This window comes from Apteryx mantelli, chromosome 3 (genome assembly GCF_036417845.1).
Source record: "Apteryx mantelli isolate bAptMan1 chromosome 3, bAptMan1.hap1, whole genome shotgun sequence".
Taxonomy (NCBI): Eukaryota; Metazoa; Chordata; class Aves; order Apterygiformes; family Apterygidae; genus Apteryx; species Apteryx mantelli.
This window is the reverse complement of record NC_089980.1, coordinates 79,540,464-79,561,093: the sequence shown is the minus strand read 5'-3', so window position 1 is coordinate 79,561,093 and position 20,630 is coordinate 79,540,464. Positions and strand designations below refer to the sequence as shown.

General features: G+C 38.0%; 1 protein-coding gene across 5 annotated transcripts in view; it reads left to right on the top strand.

The window, feature by feature from the left end:
• Positions 1-14,548: 14,548 nt before the first annotated feature.
• CENPW (centromere protein W) overlaps positions 14,549-20,630 on the top strand; it is a 139,337-nt gene continuing 133,255 nt past the window's right edge. For all 5 annotated transcript variants that reach the window (XR_010883758.1, XM_067293758.1, XM_067293760.1 and 2 more), the window contains exons 1-2: positions 14,549-14,907; positions 20,095-20,208. Coding sequence is in view for 4 of the 5 variants with exons in the window: in XM_067293758.1 (XP_067149859.1) it covers positions 14,815-14,907; positions 20,095-20,208 (207 nt within the window). In the remaining variant the exon portion in view is untranslated. The remainder of the gene's footprint in view (positions 14,908-20,094; positions 20,209-20,630) is intronic.

The window sequence follows — 20,630 nt, the reverse complement described above, 5'->3', positions numbered from 1 at the left end:
CTTCTTGACTTTCACCAGACAGGTCCACTTGAATGATGAGGCTGTAAACCACCTCTGTGATCTTCAGTGGGCCCAGCATACTTTAGGAAGACATATCCAGATGGTATTTACAAAGTGGGAAAGAGGACATACTTCATACAATCAAGATGTATGGTAGCTTTAATCCAGCACTGTGATGCTTCAGCCCTGGCTAGAGATGACCTCAAGCCTGTGTGATCCCCTAGGATCCTTCAGCCCCAGTTTATGATGTGTTCCCCATTCATTTTCCATGCCTCTTGCCTCCACACTTGTGGTGTGAAAGGTTCACACCACTGAGGAAGATGGTTTCAGACATCCTATATCCATTGTGCTGAGCCCAGAGATGAAGAGCCCATGGCATTTCCAGGTTGCTCAGATGTTCATCTAAGAGCAGATTATTAGTCTCACCACCAACATAAACAAGACCTTTCTGCAACAGTCAGGAAACTAGATCACAAACACACGGAGCACTGAGGTGACCTGCTGGGCTCAGGCAGTGCTTCACACACATCAAGGAAAAACAGTCAAATGCAATGAATGCCAAGCCCATGTTGCTCATATCTTGGAGACTGTGAAGATGTGCAGGACCCTGCCTGTGGGGTGTTGTTCCAGCTATATAGTCCAGGATGTTTTCAGCTAAGAAGTTATAATATCACAGAGTCTTTCTCTCTCTCTCAATCCCCACCACCCTCCTCAAAACCATAGATATGATACAAGCTATGATATGATATGATACAAGATATGATAAGGTCTCACCCTTGGCAACTCATGTACCTTGTCCTATATCACCACCTCTCCCCCTAGAAGTTATTCACAATATCTTTGCAGAAAGCCTTCTATGTATATGCACTTTTTTTTTAATGTGTTGCCAGAATCAAGATGCAATTTTTCATGACTATCTGCCACTGCTGTGAAAAATCAATGGAGTAGTGTGCCTGATTTCTCCTTCTGTTGAGGAAGTCACTTTCCAGGCCCTTATGCATCGTGCCAGGGTGTACACCCTGGCTTACCCAACGGTCATGCGAAACAAGTATTATTGATGTGCTCTGGGTCTTAATGGCTGTGCATATTGCTGTGAGCTGAAGCTGCAGTTAGGGAGGAGATGAGGGAAGGTCAGGTATTATTGTTGACTTGAGGGCTGGGAAATTTCTCCTTTTCCCTTTTCTTCTCCTGCTCACAGCCAAATCTATGCACTGGTCAGACTAGATAGAGATTTTGACAGTGTAGCATAGTGGTGCTCATTTGACAGTCCTAACGTGCCTTTGTTGTTCACTCTTGCATCACTCACTGAGAAGGAGCTGTCTGTCAGAAATAAAGCTGGGTCAGAGGTGATGTCAGGGATATAACTCATGGAAGTAGGACGAGTATGTCCATATGTCCTTCCATAGCATTCTGTCAAATAGAGAAAATGCTGTGAGTTTTCAACAGATGCAAGAAGCTTTCTCTTGGCGTTCTTAATTGAAGCTGTTGTTATTCTGAAAGAAAGAGCTACGTGGAATCCCAGACAGCATATGGGATACGAGAGGCTGAGGGTTCAGAAAGGGCTCGAGGGCCTGAAGGGAACATTGTATTTCTCAAGACAGTTCATGGAAAGCAAGGTTCAAGGAGCAGAAAAGTTGCAATTAGTAACTGTCAGCTTCACATGAGACAGGAGGATTACAAAACATGAGTTCCCAGAGACCTCTCATGTTGCCCATTGACTATAAAGGAAAGCTGGGCCTGCAGTAAACTCAGGCAGATTTTGCTTTAGCACACAGATATATAATTTTTAGACATTTGCCTGGGGCCTGTTAGGCATTACTGTATGAATCCCAAGTAGTCAGTAGTTGTCCCATTGGATGTGGGACTTCGGGGATCCTGCAGACCCAGACTGATTTCATCTCTCATTTTGATCATTTATTTTCTCATGGGGGCAGGTATTACATTTGATTATTACATTGTTCAGCTCCCTACACTGCTTATTTTCAATGGATGGGCACCCAAGTGACAGGCAGTGACTAATATTTAACAGAATTCCACACATTTTGATTTTGAGCTAATCACCTATTTTTTGACTGCTAATGCATGTCATTAAGTTAAGACTTCAGAGAGCTTAAACTCCATCATTAAATTGACATTGTCTTCAGTTTTCAAAATTCAATTTGGTCAACATTGTTTGTAAGTCACACTTTCACACTACAAAAGCTTGTAGATAACCTGGGGGAAAAAATGACATGCTTTTTCTTAATAGCTGCAATTGCTCTTCTGGCTGTGCAATATGTCCATACTTTGATATTGGGGTTGGTGTCTGCCTCTGAATCTGTTCATAGGAGAAGACACACACATTCCTGAGTTGTATTCAGGTACATTATTTTACAGATATGTAGTTGGGCTGTACATGAAAGCAAATGGAGAAGGTAGAGAATGGCACAGTTTTGTAGCACACATTTATAAAAATGTCTTTCCAGCACCCTTGTGCTTGCACTCCACTGAATTATGTTTTCAGTTTTGGCTTTGACATGTGAATGAGCACTGATGTGCTTTCCTTGCCAAATATTTTACTGATCTCCGAGTAAGTGTAAAATTACTGATGCAGCTATCGAGGATTCCTTTCTTTTAGCATTTTTGTTGTGCTTCAATTAGCAGTCAATTGGAGGAGACACCTTGTAAATGACAGGCTCTATTTATTTAACATATTACATAGTGAAAATACTGTTACAAAGATAATAGATGCTGAGGTTCTAACTAATGCTATAGATTTCAAAAAATATTCTGCTTATTTTGCATGCTGTAGATGTTATTTAAGTTGAACAAGATGAAAGATTGGTTGTATTTCAAACAAGAACTTTATTAACATGAAATTCAAGATAAGAATGTGAATTACACTTAAGATACATCACTAACTTCTGAGCATGTTGTTTCATAGAAGCATAACATCTGAGAAAATCCAGGTGTCTGAGAAACCAGATTAAATGTTATGGGCATTTTATGTCCTAAGTCATAAATGTAGCTTGAATTGTTTGCATCTAAGGGAAAATACAAATACATGAAAAAACTACTGCAAGTGATTAGCAACTACCAAAGAAAAGCTATTAATGTATTTCCTGCTGGGAGGAAGAGTTAACTAGCAAAGGGAAAAGTTAGTAATATAGGCAAAATATCCTCACTGTCCTCATTGACTTTTGCATAGCTATGGGGTAAGAATTTCACTAATAATTTTCAGCAACTCATTAACTTTTAAATTACAATTCTATACAAATCCATAGCTAGCCAGGCAGAGACTATATCACCCAACTTTTTGGATCACATAATAGATTTGCTTTTCAAGTATTAAAAACTATATTAAAGTATTAAAATTGCATTTAGAGTTGGAAAAGAATGTCTCTGTTCTACCTGCTTAGAGCTGTAGGGAGGTGCCCTAAGAAGTTTTTCTGTTCAGGTGTCTATATGTAGATTTGCTGACCTGAGAAGATAACAGACAAATCAGGACTGATGCTGGAAGAACAGTATTTGTGATACCAGTGCATGGATCACTGATTTGTGATAGGCCAGAATAAAGGTAACAGTGTATAAAGCTGCATTAATTATCTAGTTGTGCATATAGTGATTCAAATCCACTACAGGTTCAAGTCAGATTTTTTTCTATGGAAAATACAACACACACATTGCAGACTTCAGTGTATCAAAGAAGTGCTAGAACTTTCAAAAAGAGAACTTCCAAAATCAATCTTGTACTTTGTTGTGAGTAAATATTCATGGGCCCAGAATGTAGAAGTTCCCGCTTAATTGCTAAATTCAGTTTTATATATGTATGGAACAGTGTCTCCACAGGAATAAAATCTGTTTCAAAGTCCTGGATCTAAACATTGCTGTTAGGAGAATTCAGATCTTTTGCATGTATATCCAAATGATTATGTACAACATAATCTCCCATAATCTCCTCCTGTAACCACTTACTTGCAAGTTTAATTTTGTTGCTGTCTGATTGCTGCTGTAATATTGCACTGTTAGTTTCCATGAGAGTAAGGCAACATCTAGTTTCAAAATGAAACTGTTTTTTTGGGAGATTTAATAAGTTTCTTCTCCTGTGCTTGCTCCCTGACATCAAGCACCTCCTTCAGTGTCAGACAGTATAATTGTAAACTCTGTTTAAAAATCAAAAACAATTTAATTCCACAGCTGACACTGTCTAAACTAAACCAAGGCAAAATTATGGAACAAAATGATAATTGTTTACAATGGCTGAAGTGTAGTGCAGTAGCAGTGGACCGGATTGTATCTCCATTTGTCAATTGGCACTGCCTACCTCCTCTTCTGTATGATACCTTTGCGGTGAGTGCATTTGCTCAGGGAAAAGCATCCTTATGGGCCAGTCCCTCCTTAAACTGTGGGGCTGAAGACTGCATTCCCCACCGCCCAAAAGTAAGCCCAAGCCACCAGGCTGTTGGAAATGCAGAGAAACCTGCTTCCCATTCTTCCCACTGAAGCACAGTCACTGCAGCAAAGAGTGCAAGATTCAGGATGAGAAAAAAAAGTACAAGAAACTCATCCTGTAGGTCAGTGATAAGGGCAGTCCCCAAGCACAAAAGGGAGCTGTGTTCTGGACCGTGGTCCTAGCTAGTTGAAGCATAAAATAGAAGTCAGAAGCAGTCCTGAGAACAGGGACCAGCCTCCTTGTTCAGTCTGGCTAAATGCCTGTTTAGTTCTGACATGTAACATCTTTTTTAGGACTCTGACTTTCAGCCCTTACTGAAAAAATATTCTGTTTCCATGCAACCGTTACTATATCACTCTGTGGCTACAGGTATAGTATACCAAACAGAAGAAGGCATAGATCCATACACTGGCATGTAATAGTAGTAACTTTTTTATAGTATCAGACTACCAGGCACAGCTCTGGTCTGAACCAACAAGCACTCTCCAAGTCAACTCCTGGACATAGTTCAGAGGATGGGGCATGGCAGGGTTTGTTCCCAATAGTCAGGATTGATTAAATCACCCTATTTTGAGGGAGAAGAGGGTTCAGCCATAGGTACCTGAGATGTAGGATGCCTCTTGCTCTTAGGATCTGAAACTAGGCATGACATTATATTTATTAGTGTAGATTAGTCTCTGAGATCAAAATAGAGAGTCTTATTCTGAATGAACAAGCAGTTTCTGCTGTTTAGGTCTACTAAAGGCAGCTGACTCATAAATAGGGAACAGATGCATAAAAGAGTATTTCTAATTGTCTTCATACTGAGAATCATGAAGAAGAGCATTAAGGTTGTGAACTGTACATCAAGATACTAATGTCTGTGGCTTCCTTTTATAAACATAGATATTTCAGGACCATAGGATAAAGTCCTTCTAACTGAGGGCAACTGGAATTTTGTCATCTACACAAGTGTAAGAATTGTGGCAGACTGTAATTATTATTTTGGAAGTAAAAATCAATTTACTTCTTTTTAAAAAATGCATTAGACAAAATTAATTAGGGTACAATCCTGGTAAGGACTGAAATCAGTGAGAGTTCTGAGTTCACTAGGTACCCAAACAGGATTAATCTGCTCAAAATATAATGTTACAAAGAGACATTTAAAGTGTATGAATTTATGAACATGTGTTCTATGGTATATATTTTTTTAATCTTCAGAGGCCTTTCAGAGGCCTCTAAATCTTACTTAAGAAAACTGGCAAAGTTTTGCTTGAAAAAAGAAGGCCAGATAAAGCCCTAAAAAGGGATTGCTCAGATCAGAATTACTGGTTGTCTCCAGCTGCTTTGTTCTGTGCTAGTATTGCAAAGATGCCATAAATTAAGCTTAAACGGAGAGTAAAGCTAGGCTTACAGCTGTTTTGCTTACTTGAAGCAGTGCAAAACAGCTGAGCATACCAATGCATATGGGCCTTCAGTTGAATCTGATTTACATTAGAAACCTCCGAAACAACAGTGTCTAGGCCTGGCTTCCCATATCCTTGTACAAGCTTAATTTTTTTCTCTTTCTCCTGATGGCTCTTTTCCAGGACAATTTTCACATAACAGAGTGAAGACACAAACCTAGTCATATCACTGCATCATCAGATAAAAGTGGGAAGGATGCTAGAGAGACACAAACACATCTTTCAAAACAGAAAATGTCTTCAGACCAGTTTGAAAAACATTCTGGAAAAGAAAGAAACAAACAAAAAAAATCCTGATATCAAACATATTTATTCACTGTTCAAAGCAGGGCAGTGTTCAATATCGTTGTGTTGCCATTAAAAAAATCTGAAGGACCACACTCCTGCCACACTTTAAGGCAGACAGCTAACCCTGAACAGCAATTTTATCTTTTTCCCTGAGTTGCTTAATGGCAGCTTTCAGTAGCTAGCTTGTATAGGGGCAAAGTACCATTGACCAGAATGGTAACTAATCCTAGTTTAAGGCCACCTGCTCCGCAGGATCTAAGGGCGCTGTTCCATAGTACATCTGGGAGCTGATGTGTCACAAGGAGCCACAGCCCAGACCTAGGTGAAAATACTTGTTTAAGGAACCACATCAATCTTATTCAGTATCAAAAAGATCACTGTTTATTGAAAAAACAGGCATAGCCTTTTCCAAGGCTTTTTCAGGTTAGGTAGCTTAAATGCAAAATGTGTATTGACAACACCTGGGATAAAGGCGAGAGTTAAATCTTATAGTTGACTTCTGCTTTCCAAGCGTGTCAAGTAACTTTACATTGCTTTGACAAACTGTACATTTGTGTTATGATTCACTCTGTGTTTTTATTGGGTTAATTTTGTTATAATTGTATTTGTAATGATGCAAGAAGTGCAACTTTCAGTTTAAAATAGACTTTTTTCTTAGCTTTTTTGAAGTTAAGTTATGATACCTAAATTTAGGTAGGTAGCATAATTTGTTTATAGAAAAACAGTATGACACTTCCGTTAGTTAAGCCAGTTCTAATAGTTATTGTACTACAGTGTACACTTCTGTTGTAACAATACGCTTACATAGCAGTTTTGGGGTAGATGAAGAACACTCGATATGGCTACTCTTTTCTACAGACAATATGGCTATTCTTATAAAAAGGCTCCAATGCAAATTCTTACAGCAGGGCGCAGTATCTTGCCTCTGTGCGAGGCAGCAGCTACAGCTGCTATCTTTTAGTTTTATTAACCTGAATTGTTACACCCTCGCTATTTTTCTTTGCGTCAAGCACTGTTTGAAGAAAGTATGCTTGTTCTCTAGGAAAAAGAAAAGATTGTATCAGCAGTTGTTTATTTACAAAATTGTGGTCGAAGTTGTATTTATTTAAGCAATACTTACTGGTGTTGTTTTACATTCAGTGCTGTGTATACAATATCTTTCACTGTGTAAACTACTACTTCCATTTAATCACATTTGAAACTGCAAATGTTATCATCCCTATATGGCAAAATGATTCTAAGTGGATAAAAGAATTTTTAGGTCAATGGATAATTAATGTTTGAAGTCCCTTTCTATATGCTGTGTAGCAAGATTTTATTAAAAATCTACATTTCTCCTAAGAATAAAACTTGCAGTTAACTAGGTGAAAAAAGAAAAAAGGTTTAGTAATTCTTATACTTCACCATATTCTCCAATGAAGTACTTTTTCCCTTCTCTATGCTACAGCAGCAGGAATTTTTAAAAAGATATTTTTTATTCCATTTAAATATGCAACTGATTCTCAAAACCACTCTGGAATAGTTTCAGAGGCTTTCCTATTTTTTGTTCATTTTTGTTGTTTAAACAAGGTTTGTTTAAATTTAATTTGTTTGCAAATTCAGGAAGAAAATGTAGCATAAAGTCATATTCAGTAAGATTTCTGTGCACTGAAAAGGAATATGTTTCTGTAATGAAAGAAATTATGGAATAATTCTGTCATTCTCCAGAGAGTGTTTATTCTTAACAAAACTGACATTAAAATTTTCAAACAGAAATTTTCCACAGAACAGTTGGACTTCATCCATCCCACTCTTGATAGCTCATATTAGATCATTACTTTCTTAAAATAATTTTGAAGTCCAATGCATTTAAAATCTTCTTGCTAAAGAAGATGGCTCATTGATTAAGTAAATAATAAATAAGCTGTTCTGCATAAATTACATTACATCATCCTCAGGTGACTGAATATTCCTTTTGGCAGTTAACAAATTCCTCACTTCTGAAAGTCTGCATGGAAAAAATGAATTCAGATTACAGACTATTTTGAATGGATTCACATTTTATCTGAAACGTTCTTTTTTAACTCCCTGATTGGTTATGATGGTAAAAGATAAAAACAAACAAAAAATACATGTTTTTCCTCCCCTCTCTCGTTGACTGCAGAATACATGCTTACTTGGGGCACAAAAGACCACTTCTCTTCTATTATAGACATATTCTATGTATCTGAAAATTAATATCCGAAGTCTTGCTCCAACACAGCTGGCATTCTTCTTTCTTCCACCATGTTCACATGTAAGGATAATATTGTGGCTTAGCTTTTGTCACATAAAGGGAGATTTAAGTTATCAGCAATCAATTCACCCTCAAAACTTCATTTGAAACCTAACATATCTGTCACTTTATTGGACCTCTTTGAATTTAGTGTGCTTTAATCCACATTCAGGGACATCAAGGCAAATCAGCTGGCAGGCAGGCATCCCACTGGTGTCATTGATAGTTAATTTTAAAAAACATTTAACTGTATTAATGTTTTTCATTGCAGTGCCCCCCCAGACCTGTTCCTGCATTATTTTAGGGGAGTAGAGGATTAGCTGCAATCAGAAACACCAGCAAGGTGCAAATTTTTTGGTGCAGGGGTTGATAGCTCAAATTTGGATCACCCATTTTCCTCTGCAGTCAAGGCCAGAAAAGAGCTGGAAGGTAGTGGCACAGATAATCATTCTGTCACTCTGTAGTATGTCATTTTGCATCTGAGAGGAGACATTACCTGAAGAAAATGAACAAAGAAGAAGGAAAATGCTGTTGCAAATCAGAGTTGTGTCCCTCAGGACTTCAAGGAGTGTCTTTCTGACTCTGAAGCAGACAACAGGGAACAACATGGTCCTTGTAAAAGCTTGTGAAAGCTAATGTCTCTTGGAGTGAGGCTAAAAGATGTTTCTACCCTTCCTGTGAAAAACAAAGTAAAGAAAAAATATTAAATTCAGGCCATGTTGTGGCCAACACTTTTGATCTACCCTTCCTAATAAATATTATTAAAAAGTTGGTAGTTTAATATATATATGAATATATGTGTCCATGTATTAATCTTTGAGTTCTCTGTTGATGTCCATTACTATCAGTTATGCTAATTAAATCAGTTTTCAGTAAAGCAAGATCCCAGTGTGCATCATTGAGTTTTACACTCTCCTTCTTTCTCTTGTTATAATACACGTGCATGAAATAGATTTTTTGGAAGGGAGATAACATATATTGTTCAGAATGTTGTTTAGATTTGTGAAAGTTTTTCAGATAAAGTAGTCTTTTTCTGGGCACGTCTGGACTAGTTAAATTATTCCTAGAGCTGCCTGAAGTTCCTTCTGGCTTGTACATAGCCCTAGAAAACACAAAATCTGATGATGAAAAAATTGCTCTTTCTGGAATTTGGTGGAGAAAATGTGTCTGGCATAAAGTGGGTGGGTCTGCCTGAGCAGATATGGGAGCAGAACTCAAATCATCAAAAAATCTAAAAAGGTCATCACAAAAGCAACATGAACACAGTCAAAGTGGATACCCCAAATGATTGGTTTTGGTACTGTTTATTCATCTTTAGGGATTCCATCAGAAACATCTAAACTAGATAGCTGTCTCTTATGGAAGTAAATGGAAATAAAATATTGGACATATATATCAATGTGATCCTGCATTAAATTATTTCAAAAACAGTGAAGGTGATCCACATTTTGTTGATGGCAAGTCAAATGCATGGTAAATATCTCTGAAGATAACAGTGACTACATAGCTGTGATTTGTATGCCTTTACTTTTTCATGAATGAAATCCTGAAAGTTACACAGGCCCGTGCAGGAGTCAACTGACTTTTGGCAGCCTTACACAGCTTTAGCAGATCTGCTACATGCAGATCTTCCTGTAAAACTGAAGCTCAAATTGTAAACCTAAAAATCAGCAATTAGTGTGAATTTCAAATATAACTTTTGGGGGTTTTGCCTTTCTTAATTTTCACTGTTCAACACTGGGCCTGAAAACATGTAGAAATATGGCAGAATAAAAAGTCACTTTTAAATATCTGATCCTAGAGACTTACTTCTTCTCTTCATGAAACTAAAAGGTGAATACCAAACACATCTTTGAGCTTCTAGAATTTACTACTACAATCAAATTACTGTCATTTTATTAATAGTGACAGCCACAGGAGAAAAGTTTCTTGTCAAAATAGCCATTTCCATGTCCTTTTTCAAGCAGGACATCTACTTCAAGTTCCACGAAAGGGAAGAAAATGTACAATTTCCTCCTTTGTATTTTCTCTTATTTTTCTGTGTCTCCACCTAAAGTTTCAACTATATCTGAATTATCATATATATAACATAGAAATAATATGCAGATGTAACAGGAGAGTTGGTCTGCATACCTTCAGCCATTAAGATCAAGCCTATCAGCTATATTATAGAAGAGTTTACTTTTGCTGGATTGTTATGTTCTGTTTTAGGGATATCTTTTCATCACTGAAGAAAACATCAAAAGATTTTAGCCTTTGGCATTCAGGTCCAGGATATGTTTCAAAGTCTTTCATCAATCACTGAAACTGGATTAGTACCAGAAAATATTTAACAATTACTATCTGACCACAGAAAAACTGAGGGACCTTTGGCTCAGCAAGAATCTATAAAATGTGATTATTAATTTAAAAATATTACACATTCAAAATGAAATTCTTCAGCTTTCTTTGGGAAGGCTGACCCTAAAATAATGAATTGATGAAGAGCTGACAAAGAGTCTGACTGAAGATAATGTCAAAATCCTGAAACTAAATAATTACACTAATAGTTACAAAAAGCAGGCTGGGGAACCAATTTAACAATTTGAGATGAACTTATAAAAGTTTCTGGTCATAAAGGAAACACTGCTTTTCAATTTAATTTCCAAATATTATGTGTACTTCAATTTACAACTTATTAGAAGACTGGGTATAATTAAGTCTTTAAATTCATCTATTTCCTTATAGAAATAGAGAACAAAATGTTTACTGGTCTGCAGTTCAGTAGTGATGGCCCCAAGCTAGGCCTCCTTTTAGTCACTGAATCGTATTGAGCTGTTTTCAAGAAACCCACATAATGAGGAAGCAAAAGTGACAAAATTATGTTGCTGAAATTGCCTTTATTCAAAAAACATTGCAAAATTGTTTGTTTCCTTTAAGAAGTCAGACCTGAATGGTGACATTTAAATTGCTAAATTTTCCTAGAACTCATCGTCTGTATCAGAGCTAGACTGTACTTTTAAAACACAGCTCAGCTTTGCTGGAAAAAGGGGGAAGATGCTGTGCTGTAGCTGAAGCCACAAAAAACATTCAGTTCATGAAATGAATTAATGTATGCTTTAAAACTGCAATTGCTAAAAAGTGAAACCCCTTAAATCCTTGAAATACTATTTGAAAAGAATATAACTGCTAGTAGAAAATGGATGCAGAATTGCTGCACTTTTTGAATAGGCAAAACATGAGAATGTCCCTATATTGCACAGAATTACCTCTTTTCTATGAAGCTGCATGAGCATGACAAAATTAACAACTTCAACTTTTTCAGAATTCATTGCAAATATATTTTACATGATTCTCTTAGCTGTTTAAATTGTACTTCATGATAGCATTACATAAGATGGATTCTATCAAAAAGATAGAAAAGGAAAACTTAATGTCATATGTTCAAAATCAAAACATAATGCGAGTTTGCAGTTATATGATTCGCTGTATTGTAATCATTAATCATTTTTTAAAAAGAAAAAAATAAACAGTTGTAATTTTCATGAAGTTTAGTCACGCAATAAATTAAGCCTTAACTTATAAAACATTTTTGTCCATTGCAATGCATATGTACAGCAATATAGTTTTTTCTTGTTCTACAATACCCTAGTATTAATATAAAATTACTCAGAAATATATTTACAGAAATATTTATTGATAAAGAGAATAAATTAAAAATATATAACAAAGGAGAAATTTTAGCTATTGAAATTGAAGTTTATGTCCACTCACTAGATCAGACCTTAAAATTTAACATTTTTACATTGTATCTCTTTGTTCTCAATTGCTTGCAGTAATTAATCTGTCATAGATTTTTCAACACATAAGGAAAAAGAAAACCTGGTACATAAACAGGTTTGAGCCACCATTTTTAATTATTATGTTCTATAACTAAAAACAAAGAATAATCCTTTAAAAATATAAAATTATCAGAAGTCTAACAGTATTAGACTTAAGAATAAATTTTATCACTTAATCAAAACTGTCCATGTAGAAAGCACATGACTAAAGTATCTATCACTTTATGCTGGTCACTGCTCAGTTTCGAATTTGTATGATATATTTTAATAGTTTTACACCTATAGTGAAAGTACTCTTGCAATAGATAAAGTTTGTAAAATGATTGTCCATATCAGTTTCCTACAGACTGTATGGGACTATAAGGCCCAGTTCTCAGCTGAGGCAAGGTCCAGTGGAACTGCTGATTTATCCCAGCTGTAGATTTGAACCTGTTGACATACTGAATTATTGTTGATCCCACTGCATGTTTCTATGTGTCGATTACAAGTATCACAGTATATGACCTTATGTAGCTCCTGGGTCATATTCATGTTCAGAAAACAAATATTTACTTCTGTCAGTGCTGTTGAACCAGTAACTATGATAATTACAGTTAAACTACAGAAAAGAAAGCTATGTTTTAGTATGCTTATCCATTAACAGAAAAAATATGTTAGACCCTGATTTTTGGGATCTGCATCGTTGTTGGTGATTAATGGCAAATGACAGTCCAAGCTGAAAGAACAAAGCCTGATTTTCAAATACCCGACAGCATATGAAAAACTGGCAAATCTTAAATTCTCTCCTGCTGTCAGATATCATACTTCTATTTGGACCACATTTTGTGCATATTGCAAAATTAACTAAAATACCAAATCATACGGATGTAATATATTTTAATACAACTGATTCATATCTGGGTGCTTTATTGGAAATATGTACCTTTAACTGATAAATATTGAATGTATTAAAATAAAGATAATATATTTATCTTACTGACTTAACAAATTTACAAACATCCCACATGCCAAAGAAAACAAAAAAGTGATAAATATTCTGAAAAACTCCATACCTCAGTATGAAATCCTGACCCTTTCTCCAACTAAGTACACACAGTCCAAATACACTGAGAATGCCAAGCTACAGAGGCCCCACTGTGGGGAAACCTGTATTTCAGTCAGCGGCATCAGTCAGCCAAAATGGAAGTGCAGGGGCAGATCACAGAAGAGAAAGGATGACACTTTAAAGTGGTGGCTGATTTCAGAATGAGTGTGTGTCTCATATGCTTAGCTGTTAAAGCACCCGACAGCATATGATTAAATCAATGCCATACTTCTACTAATGCTCTACTTCATCTGGCTTTATGTGCAGAATATAACTATTACTTTAAGCTAATTTTAGGATAGGTTTACGGTGCTAATTAGGGTCCTGGTCCTTCAGCCTAGACACAGACTAGGCCATTTGGTGTCACATCTCCCAACAGCGTCACCCAAGGGAAGGGGGAGAAAACAGGCTTGTACAATTCCCTTGACTTCTACAGCAAAGAGATTCCATCACGGTTGCGAGATCATAATCAATTCAAAATTAACAGGTCAGGGCCTGCGGCTTGCTTAGGTGGCACGGTGGTGGCACACCCGACTGATGGAGCATTCCCTGTTTGGGGACGTCTCTGCACCTGTCAGTTGCTGTCACGGATCGCCTCTGGATGCTGGGTTCAGAGCCTAGGCAAAGGCAGTCAGGAGACTAACATGTCCACTTTTCCCCAGTTAGTTAAAAAGTCTGGATGGAGATTCTTGGTAACTTTATGTTATGAAAGCCAGTGCTAAAATAAATACAGCTTCAGTCTGATGAAAGGGAAATGGTTTGACATGTAGTTGCTTGTGAGGGAAAACAGCCTGCCACATCAGCCCTCTGAGGTCCGCGATTTTTACGAAGCTAGCACCAGCTCTGGGAGCTCTTCCCAACCGCCTGGGGTTTCTCACACAATCCCTGCGATGGGACTGTGCATTTCAACCCAGAAACGTTTGCTTTTGGGGTGTGACGGCCTTCGACCTGCGGAGGCAGCTGGAGCGGGGGGGGGAGGGGGGCGGGCGCGGGGCTGCGAGACCGCTGCGGGCGGCACCGCCCTGGCCCCACCCGGGGTGGCCGGTGCCGGGGGAGCCAGAGCCGCCGACACAGGTAGCCTGCCGCCTCCTTCCCTCTCAGCTTCCTCCACAGCGGCTCGGCTCGGCTGCTAGGGGCAGAGGCGCCTTACGCTTCTCCTTTAATTACTTTATGCGCTTCCAGGGAAACGCTTCCGCTCCCCTTCAATCCCGGCAACACCCCTGCTCTGCCCCGGGAGAAGAAAAACTAGCAGAGCGCAGCCCGCGGCCCCCGCCTCTGCCGCCTCTGCCCGCAGCAGCCCGGCAGCGCCCGCGGGGCGGGGCCGCCGCCCGGCCGTTGGGAAGTGCGTCACGGCGGGGCGCGCCTGTGCCAGGGCGGCGGATTCGAACGGTCGCGAGGCGGGGAGCGGTTGAGCGGGAACCGTTGGGTCCTTTCCCGGCAGCAGCGGCCACAGCGGGAGGAGGAGGAGGAGGAGGAGGAGGAGGAAGAGGATGATGAAGCGCACGGCGCCCCGTAGCACTTTGCGGAAAATAATAAAGAAGCACAAGCCTCAGTTACGCCTGGCGGCTAACGCCGACCTGCTGGTGAGGAAGGGGGCGGGCGCGGAGTGGCAGTGTGCGGGCCGCTCCACCCCTCAGCGCTGGCGCCTGGGGCCTCCCGCCTGCCTCCTCCGGGCCCTGGGCTGGGGGGAGCGCCTGCTCCAAGCAGCCGGCTGACTTCCCAGTTGCTCGGGCGGGCGGTGAGCTCATGGGCTGAATTCTCCAGCTCCATAATGAGTCCCCTGCGGGGCTGGGGTCGTAGCGCAGGGCCAGGTGCAGCTGTGCTGTTAGCCGTGGCGAGCAACTGCTGATAGTCCTGGCCTGCGGCCGGATTCGAGTCCCGTTGCCTCGGTATGGATGGGAAAGGTAGTCCCTAAATGCTTTATCCCTGGAAAGAAATGCACCGACGGGTTGCATATACTGGAGCAGAATGAAGTTGGTGAGAGATGGGAGTAATGTGATGTCAAGTTACTACTAATGGTGTTTCTGCAGTGACCTATAGGCAGAGGGCAGGCAAAGTTTTGGGGGAGACAGGTAATTGGTTAGTCTAATAAAATACTATTTATAAGTAGTCATTGCAGCTTTCTGCTTCCTTGATGGCTACTGCATTATAGCTTTCCTTCTGACAGTGAATTTGAGGATTCAGAGACAGGCTTGTGCATAAACATTGTGTTACCCTACACGTACACACTTCTGTTCAAAGAATTTGAATGTTGGCACACTGAGAAATAGGAATTTGGACTAAGTGGCTGTAATACAGATGTTTGTTGCTGTTTATATAGAGCTTAGAGTGTACAGATATCAGTCAACTGAACTGTGATTAATGAGTTGCTTAGCTGTTAAAGCATCTTGTATCATCACGTTTCTCCAGAAGTCCACCTGAGTAATCTTTCTCTGAAACTAAGAAATGAAAAGTCTTGTTACTAATCAAAAGAGGAGGTTGAAGTGTTGGGATTCTCTTAATAGGTTAAAATCATGTGCCATAAACACGTAAGGATAGCAGAGCCCTATGGCACACTTTCTGAAACTGAGATCAACAAAGTTGCGTTCCTTCTGACCTGCAGTAAGGAATTTATGTCACACAAAGGGTTTGTGTCACTGAAAAAATTGCTCAGCTGCAGCAAGGGAACCTGACATCAAGACAGCTTGTGGTGGCTGCTGTACTGAAAAAAAGGATACATGCTGAAAAAAGATATATTTTTTTGAAGTGACTTAATTGGCCTAACTTCATTTGTTTTCAAGTGTACATGACAGTTGGAGGACATGATTCTCACTGCAGTAATGCATACTGTTCACTTGCATGGTTTCTGACTTGAATTCTAAGTCTGTGTTTCATGTGTGTAAAAATGGCATCTAGCAACATCTTGAAGGTTGGCATCTGGATATATGAAGCTAAACATAAATATACTAAATAACAACAAAATATGCATATAATAAGATTAATATAGATGAATACGATAATTATGTGGCAGCATTTACTCTTGAATGTAGACAGTACCTATTTTTGCTAATAATTGGTCTAATAAAAATATGATTTCCTCCTACTACTGCTGCTATCTGTGTAATATTTTATAGACTAAGGACCTCTCAAAGCCACCAAAGCTTACTTAATGTAACAGTATTAAACTAATCATTCTTGCAGAATCATTAATAGATTTTTATTTATTTATTTTTGCAGTCATTAGTAACACTTGACCTGTGTTTCCATGGTCATGTTAACATAGCTTCAAGTTAGTGCAGCTGTCTGAAAAGGGGTAGGTGGGGCATCCCTCCAAATCTTGGCCATTGGTTCTCATCTCTCCCTTGTGCTGGCACTAGTGTTCTGTGGGCTGCAAAGGCAATCATTGAGTTGAATTGACTGAAACTAATGAACAACAACAATCTGACCTGGCTTAAAATACGGCTATGCAAATACTCATGCCAGCACAAAGGTTGAGATGAGAACAAATTTTAATAATGTGATGGAAGCTTAGATTAACTCTTTCGGTGCTGTCAGATTAAATGGTCTTTAATGTTAGGAGGCTTGACATTTTTTATTTTACCTTGCGTCTGAAGGGGAATGAATGTTCAAGTGCAGTGATTGTGCATGATGTTCTTCAAACATGCTTTCAGATATCATCTCTTTATTTCTTTGAATAAGCAAAACTCCAGCTGTGTTGATTTCTGATTAAAAAAAAAAAAAAATTCCTCCCCCAAAATACACAATTTAGGTCTTGTAGCTCAACAAGTAACAAATTTTGAAAGTGTTTTTAGCATCTCTTTCTGTCTTATTCCCTACAAATTCTATAAGAGTGATTAGATTGCATATTTTATAAATTTATATACTAGCTGTTTTAACAAGACTGAACCACATACATTTTGAGTAGACTACTTGTGGCTTCTGCAGGAAAATATGAGAATCAGCTATTTCAATTTGAAGGCTGTTTTCCTGAGTGAACCATGCTTATTTTTGAATCCACTGTAGTACTTAGTCTAGTGAGGAGACCTGCCTGCCTGGCTGCAACATTATCCTATTGCTTTTGGGATTTTTTTGTTTTTGTTTGTTTTTTCTTTTTCTGACTCTTTGGTGATTGTTTCTCCTTGATAAACCCGTTATGTCCTTACATTGTCATCTATGAACAAGTCTGAAAAACTAACCGTAAGAAATCAGATGTTTTTGTAAACTATCTGAATGGACTCTTTTTTTTCTTCCTCCCTTTCACCTTCTTTTGCTCAAATCTGTTTTTGAACTTTGAAGTTTTGTCAGGACCGACATACTAAGTGTTAACATCTTTCTCCATGCACAATATTGTTAACAAATTTCATGAAACTTTCTCAACAAGGTTTTTTTTTTTTTTTTTTTTTCAGAGGAGTGTTATAATATGCTGAAGATATTTCAGGTAGGAATAGTACTGAGGTTTCTCCTGTGTTCTTAGAACTCAATTATTTCCCTTTTTAGAAATGAGAGGTAAAGATTTTAGTACTGAGGCCTGTGGATTTTTTTTTCCCCACCAGAATGGTCTGAGAAGAAAAAGCTATGCAAACTTTGTACTAGCTTGATATTATAAAAGAAAAGCAATAACTCTGCTGCTTGTCTTAAGCTAAAAGTACAGGTTTGTATTTGCATTGCAAAAAAGTGTGAGGTATTGTATTGAATGACCACTTTTTTCTTTGTTATGGGAATGGAGTCTAATCAAATAGGTGCAGACTGTAGGCAAAATATCAGTCTAATATATTTTTTTTAAGTTATGACAGCAAAATAACGTGAGGAGTCGGGCTGAACAGGTGTGCAGAAATCATTCTGCAAGAGTGTTGTCAGTTTCTCGTGTTCTTGAAACTTTCAAAACCAAATGCTTATTTTCTGGGAAATAAGTGCACTGTTGTGCAAGGTGATTTTCATAAGTAATTCAAAACTGTTTTTAAGTTTTGTACTGAGGACAATCTAATACACGGTAAAGCAATGGCTTTAAACAAGTGTGGTATCACTTAAGTACTTGTCAGTAACTGTCACATTCATAGTATTCCGGCATTCTGCCTTTCATTAGCCTTTCTTAATTTCCTTAAAAAGAGACTATATAAACCCCAAATAATCTGGAATATTTATTAACATGTGGGTTCTATTGTAGTGTGTTCTGATTTTACTTATGTAACGATGTTTCTTTTAAACCAGTATGAGTTTAGGGGAAGCTTCTCAACAAAGGGCAATTCACTTTGAAAATGAGAAAGTAAAGGTGCAGTGAGTCTGAGAGAATATGCAGTTTTTAAAGACAGTTTTAAGATTAACACTTTTGCCTTCAGGTATCTCAGAAGGAGGACTTTAAAATATGGAAAGCCTCTCTCACCTCCCACAGGTTGGTTTCAGAAATCTAATTTCCATGTAGATAAGTCTAGTAGTCTGATTTGAAAGCTATTTTAGTGTCGCTGCTTGATTGTTTTGGATAATTTCAGCATGAGTAATTAAGGAAGAGGTTAAAAATAATGTTGATATTCTTGCTAAATAAGTCTGCAAGAATGTCTGCTTTTTTTTGTAGTAGATGCTCCCAAATTATGCCAGATATTACATAAATGTTTCTATTGCACTATTTCATGTAGTTCAGCAGATTAAAAAATACAGTCGCATGTCATATGAACACAAAAATGCTGGTCCTCTAAAAGATTCCTTTTTCTTGCGACCCTATTGCCAAAGTATTTCCTATATATTCCACATTGTATCTTTCCTTGTTATAACTTTTTAGACTTTGCAGGTCAGATATGATGACAGAATAAGTATATCACTTAATTCATATAAACAAAATAAAATTTGGATATATTTCAGTAATATTTTTGAGCTTCTGGTGGAAAGAATATTTTGTACACTTTACATAATAAACCCATGGCAAAGTTAAAATAACTTGTTTGAAGATTTAATTTGTAAGAGGCAAAATTACCCATTTTAAAGTTGAACTATAGAAGAAAGCTAGAGGTTTGGATTGTAGGTTCCTTATTAAACAAGGATGCTTTTGGGTGGCAATTCTAGTACAAGCTGGAGCAGTTTCTAGGCTGCTTAAGTTTTTGCTGCTTCACTACTAGCAGAGCAGTGTTCTATTTTGAACAGAATGCTGCCATCCCTATTATTTTCATGTAAAGAGGTTTAGTGGTGAGCTTGCAAAAAATGGATGGAACCTCCTGATAGTGGAGAACTTCTTGTGCTGGAGAAATTAATTTGTCATTTCTTCTTTGCACCGGAAAAGGGCAGAAGCTGTTGAACATGTCTGTGGTCCACTTGGTGATAAAGCAGGGATGAGATGAATTTATTGTTCATTAAAGTCTGACCATTTTAGTCACTGGAAGCTGACTATAGTAGTACTAGCAAGCAAAAAGGCTCCTTCTCATTCTCGTCTTGATATTTGCATACACTTTATAAAAACAAAAAACCAAAATGCCTACTAATATAAATCAGGTTTTATTTCTGTTAGATCAGATGTCATCTGTGATTGTCATTTCTGTTTAAGGCACTTATACAACTTAAGTATACAGAATTTAAACTATATTCATAACAGTCTTGCAGTAATACATATGTCTTGGGTATTTATTAGGGCTTGAGCTGAGTGGTGTTTTGTTTTCCTGAGAACACATTTCAGGAAAGTAGAAGCAGCCTAGTATGCAAATCATCTGTCTCAACAACGAACCTTTAACAAACATTGCTTTTTTCACTTAAGTAAACTTTGTATGAGTAGTTTGAATCCTTCTTGGTTTTGTTTTTCTCTTTTAAAGGTGCATTTGAACTTCTTACTGTTTCTCCATCGACTAGCAGAAGAAGCCAGGACAAATGCTTTTGAGAGCAAAAGTAAAATAATCAAACCTGAGCATGCTATAGCTGCAGCAAAGGTAATAAAGCATTTTTAATATTTTCCTTTCTTGTTTAATGTAAAATGCATTAAGACAGGGTGTACAAAAGTTTTCTATGATAGTGTTAGTGTTTTTATTTATAATCCCAAAACCTGCAACAACTTAACATTCTTAGATCCATAACTGTCATAATTCTCTGTCACCAAGACATCAAATGAACTCTTCCTGCCCTATTCAGTATAGTCCTCTTCTTGCTCGTTTTTTTTTTTCCCCTATATTTAAATCCATAATTTCAGTATGTGGGGTATGTCTGCATGTTAGTTTTCCAACAAGCATTCATGGAGTGAAGGCCGTGTGGCCAATTAGCGTGGTGCTGAGCAGGCATTAATGTGTCGCAGGACTGTCTCTGGTCCTGTAGCTTCCTGCTGCTTTCATGGTCAATGAGAGTTCGTCTCTAATTC